This window comes from Staurois parvus, unplaced genomic scaffold (genome assembly GCF_062004578.1).
Source record: "Staurois parvus isolate SC_StPar_1 unplaced genomic scaffold, SC_StPar_1.0 ptg000727l, whole genome shotgun sequence".
NCBI lineage: Eukaryota > Metazoa > Chordata > Amphibia > Anura > Ranidae > Staurois > Staurois parvus.
This window is the reverse complement of record NW_028318523.1, coordinates 2,221,895-2,242,500: the sequence shown is the minus strand read 5'-3', so window position 1 is coordinate 2,242,500 and position 20,606 is coordinate 2,221,895. Positions and strand designations below refer to the sequence as shown.

Sequence of the window (20,606 nt, the reverse complement as noted above, 5' to 3'; positions counted from 1 at the left end):
GGGATTCCTAGGTTGATTACATGTGAAGCTGAGCCTCCATGATTGAAAGAACTGAAATCAGATGAATGAAAGCGGATGGCCAGAGACAGGCAAGCTGGGGAGGAAAGTGCTAGATGATGCCGGACATCCTCCAGCGAAATGTGAGGTGGGCTCTACCTGACTTACTGCTGCGTCTAATGCACATTCTGAGAAGCTCACAGTGTGCAGTGGAATCAGAGGAAGCAATTTCAGTCCAGCATGTGCAGAGTGACTCCCAGAGCTCTGTACTATCAACAGATGGATTGGGAACAGCAGAAGAAGGGGAGGATCAGAGAAGACGGGATCGAATTGCCTTTTTTACACAATGCAAAGGATTAACTCCTTAGGTTCCACAGCGAGTATAACAAACATGCTTTGCTGCATATACAGACTGATTTTACTGTTTTGGGCTTAGTAACACTTTAAGTGCTCATATACATGTAAGGGACTGGGAAGAGCAGTTTTTGGTCTCTGTCACATGGGTGGCGGTTGGGAGGGGGGTATAAATACAGGTGGCTGTGCTACAGTTTTGCCACTCACCTGTATTGGCAACTAACTGGATGGGACTGTACACATGTTGCGATGCTTTCCTTTGCAGTTGCTACATTTTTAACATGGGATTGCAGGCAGTACCGTCTGTCCAACTCACTGATTGAGTTCATTGGGGCCACATCGCAACCCCGTGAAATGCACGCGATTGTCTCATGATATTACAGGGCTAAATCGGTTAAAACACCTCCTTACTGCCTTTTAAAAAAAACGTTCCGGATGCAGATTGTTCTTTAGAGGGCATCACACTTCAGCATTAGTGTGAAAGGCAGTGGCTAAATGGTTAGCACTTCCGCCGGGCAGTTCGAAGCCCAGCCACGGCACCACCTGCCTGGAGTTTGCATGTTCTCCCTGTGCCTGCGTGGGTTTCCTCCGGGTACTCTGGTTTCCTCCCACACTCCAAAAGACATGCTGGTAGGTTAATTGGCTCCTGTCTAAATTGGCCGTAGTATATGTATGTATGAGTGTGAGTTAGAGATCTTAGATTGTACACCCCTTGAGGGTTAGGGACTGATGTGAATGTACAATATATATGTGTAAAGCGCTGCGTAAATGGACAGCGCTATATAAGTACCTGAAATAAAGAGCCCATACTTACTTGAACCCCTACTCCTTTAGGCTCCTCCACCCTGCCAGACCAGATCCCACAAATTCTTCTACCCTGCTCTGTGGCAGTTGGGTGCCCTGTGATGTCATCAAGATGAGTGCATCGGCCCCTGGACTTGCAAACCGAGTGAGAACAGTACTATAGTGCATCTTTTCCACCATTTCCACCTTTTACTTTCAATTGGACCCCCAGGTCATCACTGAAGGTGAGGATAGGGCCCGTGCTTTACTTTTATAAAGCTCCTGTACATATGATGTTAACAAAAGAGATGCAGATTGGGGGAAATTGCAGAATAAAAGGACATTTGGATGAATCTCAGCACCAGAACCGGCCAGCAGTATCTCTGGGGCATGTTCCCATGACATGAGCTGTTATTTTTGGCCTCGGTATTGCTCCCTTGGTAGTACAATATTGTACTGCTGACCAGCCACACTGATGCCTTCATAAGAACGCAGATCAATGAGTCGCAGGCTTTTCCTGTTGTGCATCCCTTAAGAAACATTGGCTTCCTCCTGCAGAATAAAGTAAACATGTTTATATTTGGACCAGGGAGCTTTAATTAAAAAAACTCTTGTGCTCCGGAGAAGAATTCCGTCATCTGTCAAGCAAATCACAATGTTATGGAGCAGATTGAAACAATATAGAAATCAATTTTATTTATTTTTATAATTTTCATATTAGTAGTAGTATAAATTTTGTATTCATTTGTTTTCTATTATATAGTAGTAGTACTAAGAATAATACCAGTAGTAGTATATTTATATATTTTTTTATTCATTTATTTTTAATATTTATTTTTATTATTTGTATTAGTATTAAATTACATAATTTCTGGTTTATTTTTATTTTATTTTTATTATTTCTATTACTATTTATGTATTTTAATTAACCCTGTTTGCAAAGTCAGTTGTTTTTTTTTTAATCTTTTTTTCATTTAAATATCGGATTCAGAGGAAGATTGGGAGCTCTCAGAGATGCTCTGTTTAGTTAATTATCCCAATGGATGCACCTGAAGGGAATTAAAGTGACACTAAAACTGAGAATTCCCTGTTCAGCCAGGAGCGTGTGCGGCCCTCCCTGTTCAGCCAGGAGCGTGTGCGGCCCTCCCTGTTCAGCCAGGAGCGTGTGCGGCCCTCCCTGTTCAGCCAGGAGCGTGTGCGGCCCTCCCTGTTCAGCCAGGAGCGTGTGCGGCCCTCCCTGTTCAGCCAGGAGCGTGTGCGGCCCTCCCTGTTCAGCCAGGAGCGTGTGCGGCCCTCCCTGTTCAGCCAGGAGCCTGTGCGGCCCTCCCTGTTCAGCCAGGAACCTGTGCGGCCCTCCCTGTTCAGCCAGGAGCGTGTGCGGAACAGAAGTTGTATGGATATGCTGGACAAATTTTGTTAATCGGAGGCTGCAGCCAATTGGCCACAGCTATGTATTTTGCCTCCAAATCTCCAATTTCTAATTTTTTTTTATTTTTTTATTTTTATATGGTTCCACTGTATGTAGGAACATAGCCACCCTTGCCTGCTCATGACATGGACTTTGGACTGTGGGATTTGTAGTGTGCATAGAGCAGTACACATGACCGCATCAAACATACACTGCGTGTTCCAAACACACATGCTGACACCAAGCAATCCTGGGAAACTGCCAGGCCCCCCTCCTTCACATAGCAGGTGATTTTCAGGCTCAGTTAGCTGTGCATGTTTCCTAATGAGACTGTGTAGAGGGCGGTGTCTTTCCTCCACTCAGGTTTCAGATTATACTTGGCTCCCTGCTCTATGCTGTGTGACATCAGCTCCCTACCTCTGCCTTCCGAAGCTCAGAAATGCTTTGTAACTTATGTGTTTTGGACCGATGTGGGGAAATGATGGCTGCAGATAAACAGGTACAACTTAAGTTGGAGGATTTGTTTAATCTTTGTGTACTACCTGAGGCCAGTCACAGCACTGGGTAAATATAAAGGTTTACAACCAGTTGAACCCTAGTAAGCCTAATGCCCTCCACTAACAGGTCATAGGAGGGTATATATTGGGAGATATTCGATGTGTCCCAGTGGCTCCATTCATCCTGATGGAGAGTCTGTAGTGTCCTTGTCCACATGTCGCTTGGTAATGGTTGGGCTCCTCTCTACAGTATGTACACAGTGGGCAGACACGAGCCACTTTTTATTTTCTATCTGATGTGAAATGGAGGCACTTTTTTTCTTTCCTAAAGTTGACTCCTCGGGATGATGGAAATCTTTGCATACTCATTCCAGATGCATTAGGAGCATTCCGTAAATCAGAGCCGGCATTAAGAAGTGAGGGGTGTTGTCACCGAGAGTACTGGGGGTTTAATCCGCTCCGACAAAAACACACAAAGTAATGGCACGCTTACATAATCGGCAAGGGGGAGGACGTGCGCCTCGTCTCATAGGGTCCAAGTCAAATAAATGCAAAGCAGTGGGCAGGTTGTAGAAGGGGCTGCCAGCACACCGCAATGGGAGAAATAATGGCCAGATGTTTAAAATGCAAGACACTATGCAACAGGGTACATGCATTGTGGTGCACTGCAGGGGGCTCTTCTGTGTAGAACATGGTCATGTGTTTTGGTAATGAGCATTAACACGTGCATTTTTAGTGCATGTACAATGCACAAGTGTGAATGGACCCTTACCCCCCCCACTCACACACTGATCCCGACTTTGAAATCGTGAAACTTCACTGTAAATCACACGATTTCAAAATTGGGATGTAATTGCAATTTGAGTTGCGATTTGTAAGATACAGTGAAGGAAATAAGTATTTGATCCCCTTCTGATTTTGAATGTTTGCCCACTCACAAAGAAATGATCCGTCTAAAAATCGAATGGTAGGTGTATTGTAACACTGAGAGACAGAATAGCAACAAAAAATTCAAAAGAAATGCATGTCTAACAAATGATGCACTGATTTGCATAAGTATTTGATCCCCTATCATTCAGCAGGATTTCTGGCTACCAGGTGTCTTTCATACAGATAACAAACTGAGATTAGAAGCAGTCTATTAAAGGGAGTGTTGCTAATCTCATTTTGTTACCTGTATAACAGACACCTGTCCACAGGAGAAATCAAACAGATTCCAATCTCTCCACCATGGCAAAGACCAAAGAGCTGTCCAAGGATGTCAGGGACAAGATTGTAGACCTACACAAGGCTGGACTGGGCTACCAAACTAATGACAAACAGCTTGGTGAGAAGGTGACAACAGCCGGTGCAATCATTCGCAAATGGAAGAAACACAAAACAAGTGTCAGTCTCCCTAGGTCTGGTGCACCATGCAAGATCTCACCTCGTGGAGTGTCAATGATCATAAGAACAGTGAGGAATCATCCCAGAACTACACGTGAGGATCTTGTCAATGATCTCCAGGCAGGTGGGACCACAGTCATCAAGAACACAATTGGTAACACACTACGCCGACAAGGATTGAAATCCTGCAGTGCCCGCAAGGTCCCTCTGCTCAAGAAAGCACATGTCCAGGCCGTCTGACGTTTGCCACTTAACATCTGAATGATGCAGAGGAGGACTGGTGAAAGTGTTGTGGTCAGAGGAGACCAAAATTGATCTCTTTGGCATCAACTCAACTCGCCGTGTTTGGAGGAAGAGGAATGCTGCCTATGACCCCAATAACACCATCCCAACTGTGAAACATGGTGGTGGAAACATTCTGCTTTGGGGTGATTTTTCCTTCACTGGATCTGACACAGATGTCTATGCAAATCGCACCAAAAGTAATGCATGCACTACTTTAAAAATTGGTGCGGCTCCGACCAAGTTGGAACCGCACCGATATGACCGCTATAACTGCGGACAATAAAGTGTGAATTGACATGCGATTTGCATGTCACATGGCATGCAGACCGCATGCCAAGTCCTACCCAGTGTGACCGGGGACTAAAGGCTCCCTTTCACTCTATTTGTCTATCTGCAAATATTTCACTATCTTTAGATATACTGTTTTAACCAGCTGCAGTCTGCCATATAGTCCAATGACAGATGCAAGGTGGTTCCCCTGTTCTGGGATGATGTCATATGATGTCTCATTCTAACCGCGCATGCGCGGCTCCGGGAGCGCGCAGCACGGTGATCGGCGGTGCGCTGTGTCCCTCGGACACAGCGGATCACTGGTCAATGGAAAGAGCCGAAGATGTTGGTTCGGTCATATGATCAGCTGTGTCCAATCACACTTGACTTATCTCTAACTCTTGCCCAACACCCCTATAGTGCTTGAGGATCATTAAAAACGCTTCCCAGAAGCCTGTCAAACGCCCTGTGTGCATTTTTAATTTTTGAGGTGTTAGGCGTTTACCAAGCGTTAAAACCGCACCACAAATGCCTGTAATGAAGTTAAATGGTATTAACGCTCTGCAACCACCTCGCAAACACCCCACAGACACCTGCCAAGCATTTGAGGAGCGGCACCATAGACTTGAATGGGAGGCTTCAACTCCTCCTGACTTGACATGAGGCGTCTGTTTTGCTGCTACGCATCACTAACACTTCAGTGTGAACAGCACTGTGTGCTGCCATGTGCAGAATTTTCATAGGCGTTTGAAAAGCGTTAAAAACGCTTCCCAAATGTCTGTCTGACGCCTGCTGACAAAGCTAGTATGAACGTAGCCTAATGCTGGCCATATGGTATATAATTTTCTTGTTCCATTTCCTTTTAGATTTACCTTCAGCTATGTAGGCCTGCCTGATTTCATACAAATTGAAAACGTTTAGGTTTGACCTCCATATTATATGGTTTTTGTAAAACTAAAAGATAATTGTACAAGAAAATTGTGCAATGTATGGCCAGCCTTGCAGGTAAGTCCAATCACCTTTTTTACCCAGATCAATGGTCTCCAAAATTGAGCCCATGGGTCATATGCAGCTCTTTGCCTGCCTTTATCTGGTCTGTGGAACTCTGTTCCTCCCACTGATACAAGGCACGATTTCTCCCACTGACACAAGCAGTAGGGCATAATTCATCCCTCTGACACCAACAATAGGACACTATTCCTCCCACTGACACCAATAATGGGGCAAACCTTCAACCTCTGACACCAACAGAGGCACTATTCCTTCCTCTGACACCAACAGAGGCACTATTCCTTCCTCTGACACCAACATTGACACTCTGTCTCCCACTGGCAACACCAATGGAGCAATTATTCCTCCCCCTAGTACCAATGATGGGGCATTTCTCCTAATTCTACCGACACCAATGATGGAGCATTATTCCTCCCACTGACACCAATAATGGGGCAAACGCTCAACCTCTGACGCCAACCGAGGGCACTATTCCTTCCACTGACACCAACAATGCAACTCTCTGTCTCCAACTGGCAACTACAATGGGGCATTATTCCTCCCCTAGTACCAGTGATGGGGCACTCCTTCCACTGACAACAATGATGGGGAAGTATCCCTCCCACGGACACCAACAATGGGACATTATTCCTCCCCCTAGTATCAAAGATGGGGTACTCCCTCCTTCCCCTGACACCAATGATGGGGCATTATTCCTCCTACTGACCTTTGTGTAACTTCCACTGCCCGCCACACCTGACACATTTACTCCCACTGGATACAGTCCGGTCCCACTAAAGTTTGAATGGCAGTAAAACTCGCTCTTTATTTAGAAAGTTTGGAGACCCCTGACCTGAATCGTTTATTCGTCTATTTTACTAGAAAAAAATACTTTTTTGGATTAGTTTTGAATTTTCCTCCTCCTTGTTTGAAGTCCTTGTCCCCGTGTTCTTGATCTGAGCTTCATAGTGAAAATACTGCCCATTTGAACCTTATTCACACCCTTAAGATTGTAAAGAATTGCAGTTTTTTTTTTTTTTTAAATTGCAAACTTACCAGCTCTGTGTAATGGTTTTGCACAGAGTAGCCCCGATCCTCCTCATCTCAGGTCCCCCGCCAGCACACCGGCTCCTCCCAGTGCGTTTGCTATGGGGGCACTTGTGCATGCTTGCTGCCAAGCACAGCTCTGTGTCCACATTGACAGAGCGTGGCTCGCCTTGGCCCTCTGCTTCTTCCTCGCTGGCTGTGATTGACACCAGCAGGAGGCAATGGCTCCCACTGCTATGTCTGAGCCAATGAGGATGGAGAGAGTTTCTGTTTTTGTGTACATTGCTGGATCGAGATCGGGCTCAGGTAAGTATGGGGGGGGGGGGCTATGGGGGTGAACTTCACTTTGATCTTTAGTCCTCATGCACACGGGACGTTTTTACAGTGGCTGTTTTTGGCTTTTGAAGTTTTTTTTTTTTTCTACAGCCAGTAAACCCCCCAGCATGTTATCCTATGTGTCCATCAATGTTTTTTGGCTGGAAAAAAAACTCAGGACTAGTGGGTTTCTAGAGGAGTTTTTTAGCTGTAAAAACTCTTAACGCTGAAAAACGTGCTAACACACCGCAATATATAGTAATGTAATTTTAACATATATTTTTACATATATTTGTAAATTCATTCCAAAAATGTAGATTTGTATTTTTAAAGACCTACAGTATATTCGAAATGCATTTTTAAAAATATTTTTCATATATTTTGTAATAAAAATGCATTTCAACATGCAGTGTATGTATGCATGTGGCTAAATGGTTAACACCTGGCAGTACTAGGGTCATTGGTTCAAATCCCAACCACGGCACCATCTGCCTGGAGTTTGAATGTTCTCCCTGTGCCTGCGTGGGTTTCCTCCGGGTACTCTGGTTTCCTCCCACACTTCAAAGAGACGCTGGTAGGTTAATTGGCTCCTGTCTATATTGGCCCTAGTATATGAATGTGAGTTAGGGACCATAGGTTGTACACCTCTTGAGGGTTAGGGATGTGAATGTACAATATATATGTAAAGCGCTGCGTAAATTGATGGTGCTATATAAGTACCTATAATAAATACATTGTGTATGTATATATGTGTGTATGTATGTGTGTGTGTGTATGTATGTGTGTGTGTATATATATATATATATATATATATATATATATATATGTGTGTGTGTATGTATATATGTGTGTGTGTATGTATATATGTGTGTGTGTATGTATATATGTGTGTGTGTATGTATGTATGTGTGTGTGTATGTATGTATGTATGTATGTATATATATGTGTATATGTATATATATATATATATATATATATATACATTGCATATGGCCAAAATTGCAGTATTTCAAATATATTTTTCTTCCATGTGGGTTTAGATCAACATTTAATGTATTTACCTACTGGAACACAAGCTGGAGAATATAGAGAAACTACATATAGAAGAAATAATGAACTGATTGAGTATGAATCACGCTGCTTGGTTTTTAATTCATACTTTGGTATTTGTTACTCTCACTTTCAGATTTGTCATTGTTCTAATCCCCTCTCTCTCTCTTTTTGGGATTCCCATTGCAGTGCATAGGAATCTGCCCCTGATTGTTTCTAATGTAGGTCTGAAATGTTATAATGTAGAGATGTGACTGAAAACGACGTATTCTAATTTTGTATTTATGTTCTTTTATAGGAGCAGTTCAGAGAGGAGGAAGGAAAAGTCTCGAGATGCGGCAAGGTGTCGGAGAAGTAAGGAGACGGAGGTCTTCTATGAGTTGGCACACCAACTTCCTTTGCCCCAGAACATCAGTTCCCATCTGGACAAGGCTTCCATCATGCGTCTGACCATCAGTTTCCTCCGCACACAGAAACTTTTATCTACAGGTAAGACAGTAGCTGTACATACCTAGTAACTTTCTGAGATGGGAAAGGACACCTCTGAGCGCAAAGCATCTTGGTAGAGGACACCACCCTATGTATGTGGACCATTGTACACCACAAATGATCTCCTAAACCCATTCATGTTTTTTCACCACTCATTTCCATTAATATCAAGGTCTAAAATAATAGATGCAATAATTCAGAGATTGGCTAAAAAAGATGACATTGTATCAGATCTGCCGGTGTTGCAGCCTCTGCTGACCTGCTGGAAGACTACGATGGCTTGCTTACTTCACAAACTCCTATCTACTCCTCAACAAGCAGATGCCACATGTCCCCATAAGGACCATTCATTCTCCTGACCCCTGATTGGTCCTTTTGATACACAGTCTGCCTGGGGATTGGTTCTTTTCTCTTTTGTCCATGTATTTAATGAGGGATACTGACAATTTTAAATAGTTTGTAAAATAGCTCTATTTAGATTTTTCGGAAATCCTTAAAAGCTCCTGTTTGGCATCAGCTTCTGTGGATGCTGGCAAAGAGGATTGTTTTAAATAAAAGAAACAAAATTCCTACAGCTTTTGTCACATCACCTGTAATAAAGCATGTTGTGCATTCAGCCGAATCCTCACTGCAGGGATGCCTGTCCTCTTCCTTTCTCTGATCTTCCGGCAGCAAAGGTTAACCGCTTTGGGTCTTCGAGTAAAACATCAGAACATGCCCCATCCTGCGCACTCCTCCACTGAGAAAAGCTCCTTCACTGATTACACTGTAACATGATATGTGAATAGGGGAGAGAATTCTGTTGCTGATCAGACTCTCCATTAACAGATCACGCTACAAGCAGTGTAATCAGTAAAGGAGCCTTCGTTAATGGAGAGGGGGGGAGGGGGGCATGTCTTTTCAGAACATCTGTACCGCTGTTCTGCTAAAAGATACAAAGCTGCTGAATTCCACAGCATCGGAAGGCCATATGAAGGAAGAGGACCAGCATTCCTGCAGTGAAGATTTCTCCAGGATTCAGCGGTCTGCACAATCCATCAAAGTGAAGTGATTTATTTTCAATTTTAAAAACAAACTTGCCCATTTATCCATGCCTCTCCGCGCTTTATTTTTCTAAGAAATCAAATCGTGAGAAATCAAGAAACGCTTCCTAGTATTTCTGCCTGTGGCTATCTTGAGTAAGGGCAGATGATTCGTGTAGCATTTACTTCCTGGAATCCACCTGCCTTAGCTCAAGCATGTAGGCAGGAGGGCTTGCCTAACTAAGAACCCCCCCCCCCCCCTTCCCTCCTAAAGACTCCTGAGATGTATGACATAATTTGACTAGGCATTGAAAGTAGGAAGTAACTGAAGAAATGTGAAAAAAAGGTTTAAAACAAATATAATACACTTTCCTATCTATTTACTAATGCTAGCAGCTTAAAGTGTTACTAAATTCACAACAGTAAAATCAGTCTCAATATGCAATAGAGCATGCTTGTTATATTCACTGTGGAACCTAAGGGGTTAATCCTCCACATTGTATAAAAAGGGTGTTTGATCCTGTCTTCTCTAATCCTCCCCTTCTTTTGCTGTCCCCAATCCATCTGTTTATAGCACAGAGCTCTAGGAGTCGCACTGCACCTGCTCAGTTTGGTGTGTATTGATACAGAATTTTTTTTTTTTATCTTGGGAGAGTGCATGTGGTCAGCACAGGGCCAATCAGCTCTGCCCAGACAGAGGGTCAGGGGTCATGCAACCTCATAGGACAGTCAGGGGAGATCGAAAACTCCTCCTACAAGATTAACCAGTGCTCTGCTGGATACTGATAAAGTCACAACTGCTCTAACTGCTTAGAAAAGATATTTAGCAGTTTTATATTTACTAAAATAATTGCATTTCCATGTTCTGTGGGAGACCAGTTATAGTGAATGCGGGGTCAGGGGAGACCAGATATAGTGAATGCAGGGTCCGGGGAGACCAGATATAGTGAATGCGGGGTTCGGGGAGACCAGATATAGTGAATGCGGGGTCCGGGGAGACCAGATATAGTGAATGCGGGGTCCTGGGAGACCAGATATAGTGAATGCAGGGTCCGGGGAGACCAGATATAGTGAATGCGGGGTCTGGGGAGACCAGATATAGTGAATGCGGAGTCCAGGGGGGGGGGGGGTCAGATATAGTGAATGCAGGGTCCTGGGTTTAATAACAATTTAAGGATTAAAAATAGTCAATGTTGACAGAGTGAAGTTTCAGTTAAGTTCATATTTTGAACATGTTAAGTTACACCCATATTTAGGTTGTAACATAAGCATGTTCCAGCATGATACACGTTGCATGTTGTTCCAACAGTTCTCATTCTGAATAGAGCGGTATGTAGTTAGAACAACTCTCGTGTTTTTTTATTGCTGTACATGTCCCTTTTTAGAGGGATACATGCTCGCCTTTTGTCCTGCTGACCACTGTTACTAGGAGAAAAGACCAAAATGTTGAATTGCCCCCAGAACAGGATTAGAGGGGAAATCATCCAATGGGGACACTTATTCTGGTGGCAACTAAGAGGGCATTTCTCCTACTTTGGAGATATTTTACCCCCACTTGTCTCTACAGAACAAGAAGTGAATGGAGACTTCCCCAATGGGGTACTGATGGAATGAAAACAGGGGTTTTTACCGGTCCCTATTACAGCTTACATATTTGAAAGAAAACCTTCCAGTTTTGGTGCATCTAGCATACATTTAAGTGCACTTTAAAAATGTAGTGCTGTCAACATAAAACTCACCTTGGCACTTGGCACTAGTATTGATTAGCAGGATGAACGTCTATTCAGGACAAATATAGGTGATTAAAATGATGAGATCACTTTCCCTGTATTAGGTATTGGAATAGTAGCTATCACTTCTACTGTTTAGAAGTAGCAGATTTCAACTATCTCCATGGAGGTCACCTATTTATGCCAACTTCATTACCACCTCATTGATGGTGGTGTACCTTCCCTGGTACACATAGAGCAGGCTAAGAGCCATCTTCCTTTCCGGTTATCCTCAGAGCACCATGTAAGTCTTTAGCATCGTGTCTGCAACAGCTGAAGGATAATCTGATTATGTTTGGTTGTTGTCATTTACTTCTTTGCTGAGATTTGTAAGGTCACCTCATTTTAGAAAGAGACATTCCCATCCTCCACTGATCCTTATCATATGGTTGTGTCAACAACTGGGCTGTCCTTAATGCATACAGTCATTATGAAAAGTGAGAAACGTCCCATCTTGCTTTTGCCCCCTGGAAGTCATGATTGTAACTGTCAGTTTTGCAATGCCTCATGGGACATGTAGTTCTATACCAGCTGAAGGACCGCAGTTGTCCACCCCTGCATTTAATCATGGCACAATTTTTCAGCTTGCTACTATTATCCTGCATGGAAGAATTCAGTGTGAAAAATCCAGCACCAATTTCCTGTAGCAACTTCTTTGCAGTGCTTAACTGCTAAATTTTGAGAGTTGCTTAGCCCTGCACATAGCCTTGAAGCCGGATTAACTGCCCTGAAGCACATACATTTCACAGTCCATTCCATTCATGAATTGTGCATGCCTCAGCAGATACCTTGAATTGTGCCTTCAAATAAACAATACATTCTTAGAAATCTTTATTCTTAGAAATTCTGCTGTTGATATGTTGTAGTGCTAGATTACCAGTGCTTCAATGCAATTTAAAGGAGCCTACCACCTGTTTTTGTAACCTTCATGTTTTTTGGCGTTGAGTGTGAGTGGCCTAAAAAGGGCCTACAGCAGCCTTTCTCAACCTTTGTAACACAGTGGAATCCCTGAAATAACTCTCCAGACTCAGGAAACCTCTGCTTATCATTACTATATCTACAGCTAACAGTACAGCAGTGTGATGGTCAATGGGAATAATGCTCCTTATATTGGAATTCATTGCTAGCTGCTCAAGGAACCCCTAGAAGCCTCTTGAGGAACCCTGGGCTTCCACAGAACTCTGGTTGAGAGAGGCCGGTCTAAGGTAACAGCAGTGCTCACTAAGGCTCTGGTACTTCACAGCTGAAGCATGGGGGGATTGGGATTGGGAACAGCTAGAGGGGCCACTGAGCTTAAGCCTGACACAGAGAGAAGTAATGTATTTTTAGAATCCCATTGATCCAAATATACAACATGGTACCCAGGACAGTACAGGGGTACTTACAGGCACTACTACCTTTCATTGCTTGGGCACTTTAATACTTTAAAGGAAAAAAAAAGTCTGTAGAATCACTTAAAGCATTCTCTGCATTAAGGTAAAAAACATCCCACTACGTGTCCTACCCCCCATCCCTAAACACTTACCTGACACCTGTCACCAAGACAGTGCTGTCTTGGCTGCAGCACTGCTCTCTATTCCTGGTCTCACAAGAGACACAGAGCAGCAGGATCCATAGGCCATTTGCTAGCCTTTAAGCAACCCTTGTGGTACTATTCTTCCAGCTGATACGAGGCACTATTCCTCTGACTGACACCAGCATTGGGACATAATTCCTGAAACTGACATCAACAATGTGGCACTATCCCTCCCACTGATACCAATGACGGGGCCCTATTCCTCCCACCGATACCAACGATGGGGCACTATTCCTCCCACCGATACCAACGATGGGGCACTATTCCTCCCACCGATACCAACGATGGGGCACTATTCCTCCCACCGATACCAACGATGGGGCACTATTCCTCCCACCGATACCAACGATGGGGCACTATTCCTCCCACCGATACCAACGATGGGGCACTATTCCTCCCCACCGATACCAACGATGGGGCACTATTCCTCCCCACCGATACCAACGATGGGGCACTATTCCTCCCCACCGATACCAACGATGGGGCACTATTCCTCCCCACCGATACCAACGATGGGGCACTATTCCTCCCCACCGATACCAACGATGGGGCACTATTCCTCCCCACCGATACCAACGATGGGGCACTATTCCTCCCCACCGATACCAACGATGGGGCACTATTCCTCCCCACCGATACCAACGATGGGGCACTATTCCTCCCCACCGATACCAACGATGGGGCACTATTCCTCCCCACCGATACCAACGATGGGGCACTATTCCTCCCCACCGATACCAACGATGGGGCACTATTCCTCCCCACCGATACCAACGATGGGGCACTATTCCTCCCCACCGATACCAACGATGGGGCACTATTCCTCCCCACCGATACCAACGATGGGGCACTATTCCTCCCCACCGATACCAACGATGGGGCACTATTCCTCCCCACCGATACCAACGATGGGGCACTATTCCCCCCCACCGATACCAACGATGGGCACCATTCCTCCTACTAACCACAGGTGCTATGTAGTTCAAATTTTTTTTGTTTTACTCCCACTGACCACGAAGCCTGAGGCATTGTTTACTCCCATTGATAACAGGACATTTTCTACTCCCACTGGCCACAAATCGGCTCCCTTAAAGTCTGAGGGACATTAAACTGGCCGTTTGTTTAGAATTTTTGGAGACCACTGCTGTACATGTTCCAATTGTCTTATTTTGTACTTGAGTGGCAGTTCTAATCTACTAAAAAGATGTAAAAGTAAAAAGTAATTAGGCTGACCTAATTGTTTTACAGCAGCCATATATTGTGTTCTAGGTGAAAAAGTGGTGGAACCCCCAAGTATTGTGTGCTATCAGAGCAGTAAAGCTAAACTCCAGCCACATTATTATTTTTTGTTTGGGGCAGAGTGAGGAAATCCCTGTTTGGTTTTACTACTGTCTATGACCCAGTTGGAGAGATTCCCCCTTCATATGAGACGACAGACTTCAACAAAACACTTCCTTTTCAGTGAAATGTTATTGGGTTAAAAATCTGTAAGTTTATTATTGCTTAATTACTCTTCCTGTCCCAGTGACAACTACTTCTTTTTTTAATTTCCCGGCTGTCATAGTGACGGGAAGTGAGGGGAAATCTTTCTAGCAATAAAATTACATATATGCACTTACTCTTTCCAAGCCAATCCAAAACCAAAAGTCAAAAAGTTTTGGTTCTATGGGCTTTATCAGTGAAAAATGTACCAATATGTACAGATTTCTATTATTATAGACATACAGACCTGGTAAAAGTATTCTATTAATTTTATTGCATTAGATATTTAATATAAAGCATGTGCACTATTGAGTCAACTATCTTTTTAGATTTAAGTTTATTTTAATGACTTTGATATCAAACATTGTGTTTTATTAACCACTTCAAGTCTGGACACTTTTACCACCTTCCTGTCCAGGCCAATTTTCAGCTTTCAGTGCTGTCACACAATGACAATTGCGCGGTCATGCAACCCTGTACCCATATGAATTTTTTAGCATTTTTTTGATACAGATAAAACTTTATTTTGGTGGTATTTATTCACCACTGGGATTTTTTTTGCTATATAAATGAATAAGAACAAAAATTTTGAAAAGTCTTTTTCTTATAAAATTTTGCAAATAAATGATCTTTCTTCATAAATCTTGGCCAAAATGTATTCATCTATCTTTATAGTAAAATAAAAAACCGAAATTAGTTTATAACCAAAAATTATAATTTTTCAAAAATTCTTTTGCATTTTTATTTTATTCTTTTATATGGTTTATTGGGTTTTTTTTTAACATACTGTCACCGTAGCAGTACAGTGTCACCATAGTGACTCTGTACTACTTGTGGGTGGTGATTTTTTTTTTTTACACTGATTGCTTTTACACCCATAAAGTCTGTAAAAGCAATCATTTCTCCTTCTCTCTGGCTGCATTGTTGCAGCCATTGAGAAATACTGTGAGAGCTGTAATTGGTCACAGCTTGTCACATGGTACAAGGCTGTTGTGAATAGCCTTGTACCATGTGACCTCTGTGATCATTCAGATTTCACAAGTAGTAAGCAATGATGTCAGAAGTGACCTGTTGCTTACTACTATTCATGTGATCACTGATTGGCCAATCAGTGATCACATGATCGGGACCTCACACAGAGGTCCCGTATAGCGATCGGTGTTCTGTGTCCTCCGGACACAGCGGGCACCGGATCGCGGTGCTGCGTGCTCCCAGCTAGCGCGCACAGGCTGAAAAATGCGGGCGCCGTTTATGAATGGCAACCCGCTCCTGCACTGCTCCTGGCCGACCGTTTTTATATACATGGGCCAGACGGGAAGTGGTTAATATTTATGTTGTGGTATGATGTGGTTGGTGGTCGCTGAGAAAGCCACCAGCCTTTTAGTAGTATTACATGAAATATATATTAAAAGTTTGTACATTATTGAGTCAAATATCTTTTTACATTTAAATATTTTAATTTATTTTAATGATTTTAATATAAAAAAATTGTATGATAACCGCCACCTTCATGGTGTGGTATGGTGTGGTTGGGGTATCTGGATAAACCACCAACCTACTTATAATTTTATTACATTAAATGCCATATAGTATTAATTTGGGTAATTTGTGTGTTTTTATAATTTTTGAATCTGATAGGGTGTAGTGCAAATGCTACATTTATTTTTTTGTACTTTTGTGTTTTGTTTTTTTTATCACAAAAGTCAGATTGAACAAGGTTTGTTTTTCTTATTACGAATCCCTCTATTAACATGTCCTGAGCATATGAAATAATCGGAAGCGAGACAGGCTGTGCTGACGTGAATCTGGTTAGTCGAGCACTCACTCTGCATGTGAACCTTATGAAATGAATGTTTTCTCAAAGTATTATCATGATTGGGCCTTTGTGGTTCAGCATCTGTCCCAGATTTTTCCAAGTCGCAGCTTTGCAAAAGATTAATTGCATTTGGTTAGTAAATATAATGGATTCAAATTATAAGCACACAATTTAGATCAGAGATAGCCAGTAGCTATTTATCTCTGATGCTTCCCAGAGACTTGCTGTCAGATAAGACCAAAGTATGGTTCAAATCAAAGACCGCTAAACATTTGGGTCTTGCTGAGAGAGGCATAAGGCGGCCATTCTCCCAGGTCCTGGAAGTCTGAGTACATGTGCCTTGGATGGAGGGGCCAGGTTGCAGCAAAAGTCAAGGTTATCGTAGGATGGTTTTGGTTGTTAGATGTATGGAACTGCTATATAGGAAAGCATTTTTCTAAATGGGTTTTGCCCAAGGCTAGGTGTCTTCATTTGTGTTGAATGGGAGGGACCTACAAGGTCATGTAATAATATCTTGACCTTATCATGGCTTCAATTACATGGCCAAAATTAACAGATCTAAAAGACATTTAAAGGGAATTTGAAGCTAAAGATACAATTTTGGGAAAAAATTCTCAGCAAGTGCAAAAAATAAAAAATGCTTTAACCATAATACACAGCTTCAATGCTGTCCAGGACCGTGGATAAGGGGCTAACACCAGTCCTACTGTATGGGGCCCGAGCCTGCAGGGGTTCCCAGGCAGCTGGAGGAATCAAGATGTGGGCAGGGAGGGTGATTGGCATGGAGGGGGGTGGGAGGCAACTTTTGGATCTAATAAAATTTGGGGAAAAAATTCTCAGCAAGTGTGAAAAAAAAAAAAAAAAAAAAAATGCTTTAACCATAATGTACAGCTTCAATGCTGTCCAGGACCGTGGATGAGGGACTAACACCAGTCCTCCTGTATGGGGCCCGAGCCTGCAGGGGTTCCCAGGCAGCTGGGGGAATCAGATATGGGCAGGGAGGGTGATTGGCACGGAGGGGGGTGGGAGGCAATTTTTGGATCTAATCCGTTGTATGGCTCTCTACAGCAGCTAAAAGTTGGCTTCTGCTCCTCCTCTTCCTGCTGGCTTTCAGCTGCTGCAGAGAGAGCCATACAGGGGATCGATTCCTGTAAATGCCCCCCCAATGCACCCATCACCCTCCCTTTGCACCATACACTTTCCCCCTGCTGCTCAGGCCCTCCTGTGTGCCCCCACGCCCAGTGTTGCCGACTTCCCACCGGCAGCTGCAAACGCACAATAGGATCCTTTTGGATGGAGAGTGGGGGAAAGGTCCAGTAAATGTCACCACTCACTGTGTTCATTCATAGATGAAGTATCGTGAACTGTGTGGATTTACCAAAGGCAAATAGAGTGTGAACTTTGCAAGTGCAATTGCTCCAGAGCTTAGTAAATGAGATGAAGCTTCACTTTGCAAAGAATACCCAATCCCATACAAGGAAAACAAAAAACAGCATTTTTGCTTGCACATGATTGGATTATGGAAGTCAGCAGAGCGTCCCCTCATTTATGAAGCTCTGAAGCAACTTGCGAAGTGCTCAGTGCGATTGCCTTTAGTAAATCCACCCCAGTGTGTTCCGTCATCCAGTACTAGTGGATCCAGCATAGTCTGTTCCGGGTTGAATGTGACAGTCTAATAGGAAGTGGGTTGAATCAATCTGGGTGTCGGATACAATCCGTGTATGCGAATCCTCATACCGGCCTGGGCTTGCAGTACTGCTGCACACATCAGTGGTCACACCATACTATAGAAGCATCAAGCTGTGCAGCATTAAGGAACGCCAATGCTGGACAAGAAGGACCCCGCTTATTATGTGACTAGTTGTAAGACAAAGGATTCAAGTGTATTTATACTTTTGTAGTCAAATTTGAGAACCCCACCACCACTATTATGTGTGCCCATTTACCCAGCATATGTACAAATAATAAAAAAAAAATATATATATATATATATATATATATATATATATATATATATATATATATATATATATATAGAGCGAGAGATTGATTTCCATTCTGGTAGCAAGATTATATAGGACGCTATTGGGAGCTTGTTTTGTTCAGAATAGCTTGTAATGTGCAATTAAGGGACAGGTTTTAGGGACAGATTGGTTTAAAAAGTACAGTAAAATACACTGTACCATCCAAGACTTCAGATATTTAACCCTTTGTGGAAAAAAGCAATGCGATCTGCCAGCACAGCACAGGCAGGGTTAATTATCGTAAACCTAACTCCCCAGCCCCCTCTTCAACATTACATAGAAGGGGAATAGCTAAATATTTTTTTACCATGTAAAACAAGAATTATTATATATATATATATATATATATATATAATTTTTTTTTTTTTTTTTTTTTTATGCCACGTATTTAGGTACAGGTAACAAATCTAAAGTAGGTTATCCCAATTTGCAGAAGACGACTTTAGGGATTGTATACTGTCATTTTTTAATATATGAAGATGAGAAGCAATCCATCTCATCTGATTTGCACTGCTGACTCCTAGATTTAGTAAATTTTATACAGGATACCAACATATTTTTTATCACTGAGCCCAGCATGTTCTGCAAACTGAGTGTCATGAATGTGCCCCATAGTATATGTTTGTAAAATTAGGATTTTATGCAGATGATAAAACATGTAAACTGTCGGTTTATAAACTTGCAAGTATTTGAAAAAATTACATTAAATTTGACTAAAATTTATAAAAATTGGAGAATAACACATGGATATGCTGCAATTCCCTTAATAGCCAGATATGCAGCGACTTCCTTAATAGCCAGAGTAACATGTTTAAACTGTATTTCTAGCTAAGCTGTTTTATTAGGTTTGATTTGAGTAGGGACTGCATAAAATTAGGGGTTCACGGATGCCAGTTTTTTAAGACTGAACATAAGTACCGTTACTTTCTCAAGTACTCGCCAATACAAATTACTGATACTTATTTTTAGTGTCTCAAGACCTTATGAAACAAATAAAACAATTTTATTTGTCGCAAAGTCCTGAAAGTTCAAATTTCACAGAACAGGTTTATAAATAAATAACCCCTTTAGAGACTAAGGGTAAAACAAATCGTAATGCCTGAACACAATTTTGCAACTTTGACAGGTGTTAGTCGAAATACTTTGTGCATCTAGGTGGATTTTTTTTTTTTTCGAGACAAATTTTTATCAAAAGAAAACTGGCCCAAAATAGTAAAAAAAAATAAATCATTTTTTTAAATTTTAGCTGAATTTCTTGCTACTACCATAACATCACAAAATAAATTCTGCCCTTGACGATCACAGTGATACCAAATATTTTATATCTTTTCATGCAACAGCACTGAAGAAATGACACTTTGCTATAATGTGACTTAGTGAGTGTACAGCTTGTATAACATGTAAATTTGCTGTCCCCTCAAAATAACTTAACACACAGCCATTAATGTCTAAGCTGCTGGCAACAAAAGTGAGTCCACCCCTAAGTGAAAGCATCCAAATTGGGCCCAAAGTGTCAATATTTTGTGTGGCCACCATTATTTTCCAGCACTGCCTTAACCCTCTTGGGCATGGAGTTTACCAGAGCTTCACAGGTTGCCACTGGAGTCCTCTTCCACTCCTCAATGACGACATCACGGAACTGGTGGATGTTAGAGACCTTCCATTTGAGGATGCCCCACAGATGCTCAATAGGGTTTAGGTCTGGACACATGCTTGGCCAGTCCATCACCTTTACCCTCAGCTTCTTTAGCAATGCAGTGGTGGGCTTATAGGTGTGTTTGGGGTCATTATCATGTTGGAATACTGCCCTGTGGCCCAGTCTCTGAAGGAAGGTGATCATTCTCTACTTCAGTATGTCACAGTACATGTTGGCATTCATGGTTCCCTCGCTGGCTCCTCCGTGCCGGCAGCACTCATGCAGCCCCAGACCATGACACTCCCACCACCATGCTTGACTGTAGGCAAGACACACTTGTCTTTGCACTCCTCACCTGGTTGCCGCCACACACACTTGACACCATCTGAACCAAATCAGTTTATCTTGGT

General features: G+C 42.6%; 1 protein-coding gene across 1 annotated transcript in view; it reads left to right on the top strand.

Annotated features, from left to right (window-relative positions):
* The window catches only part of EPAS1 (endothelial PAS domain protein 1), a 208,665-nt gene that overhangs the window by 112,299 nt on the left and 75,760 nt on the right, over positions 1–20,606 (top strand). The window contains exon 2 of the mRNA XM_089653920.1: positions 8,681–8,871. Coding sequence (XP_089510046.1) covers positions 8,681–8,871 — 191 coding nt within the window. The remainder of the gene's footprint in view (positions 1–8,680; positions 8,872–20,606) is intronic.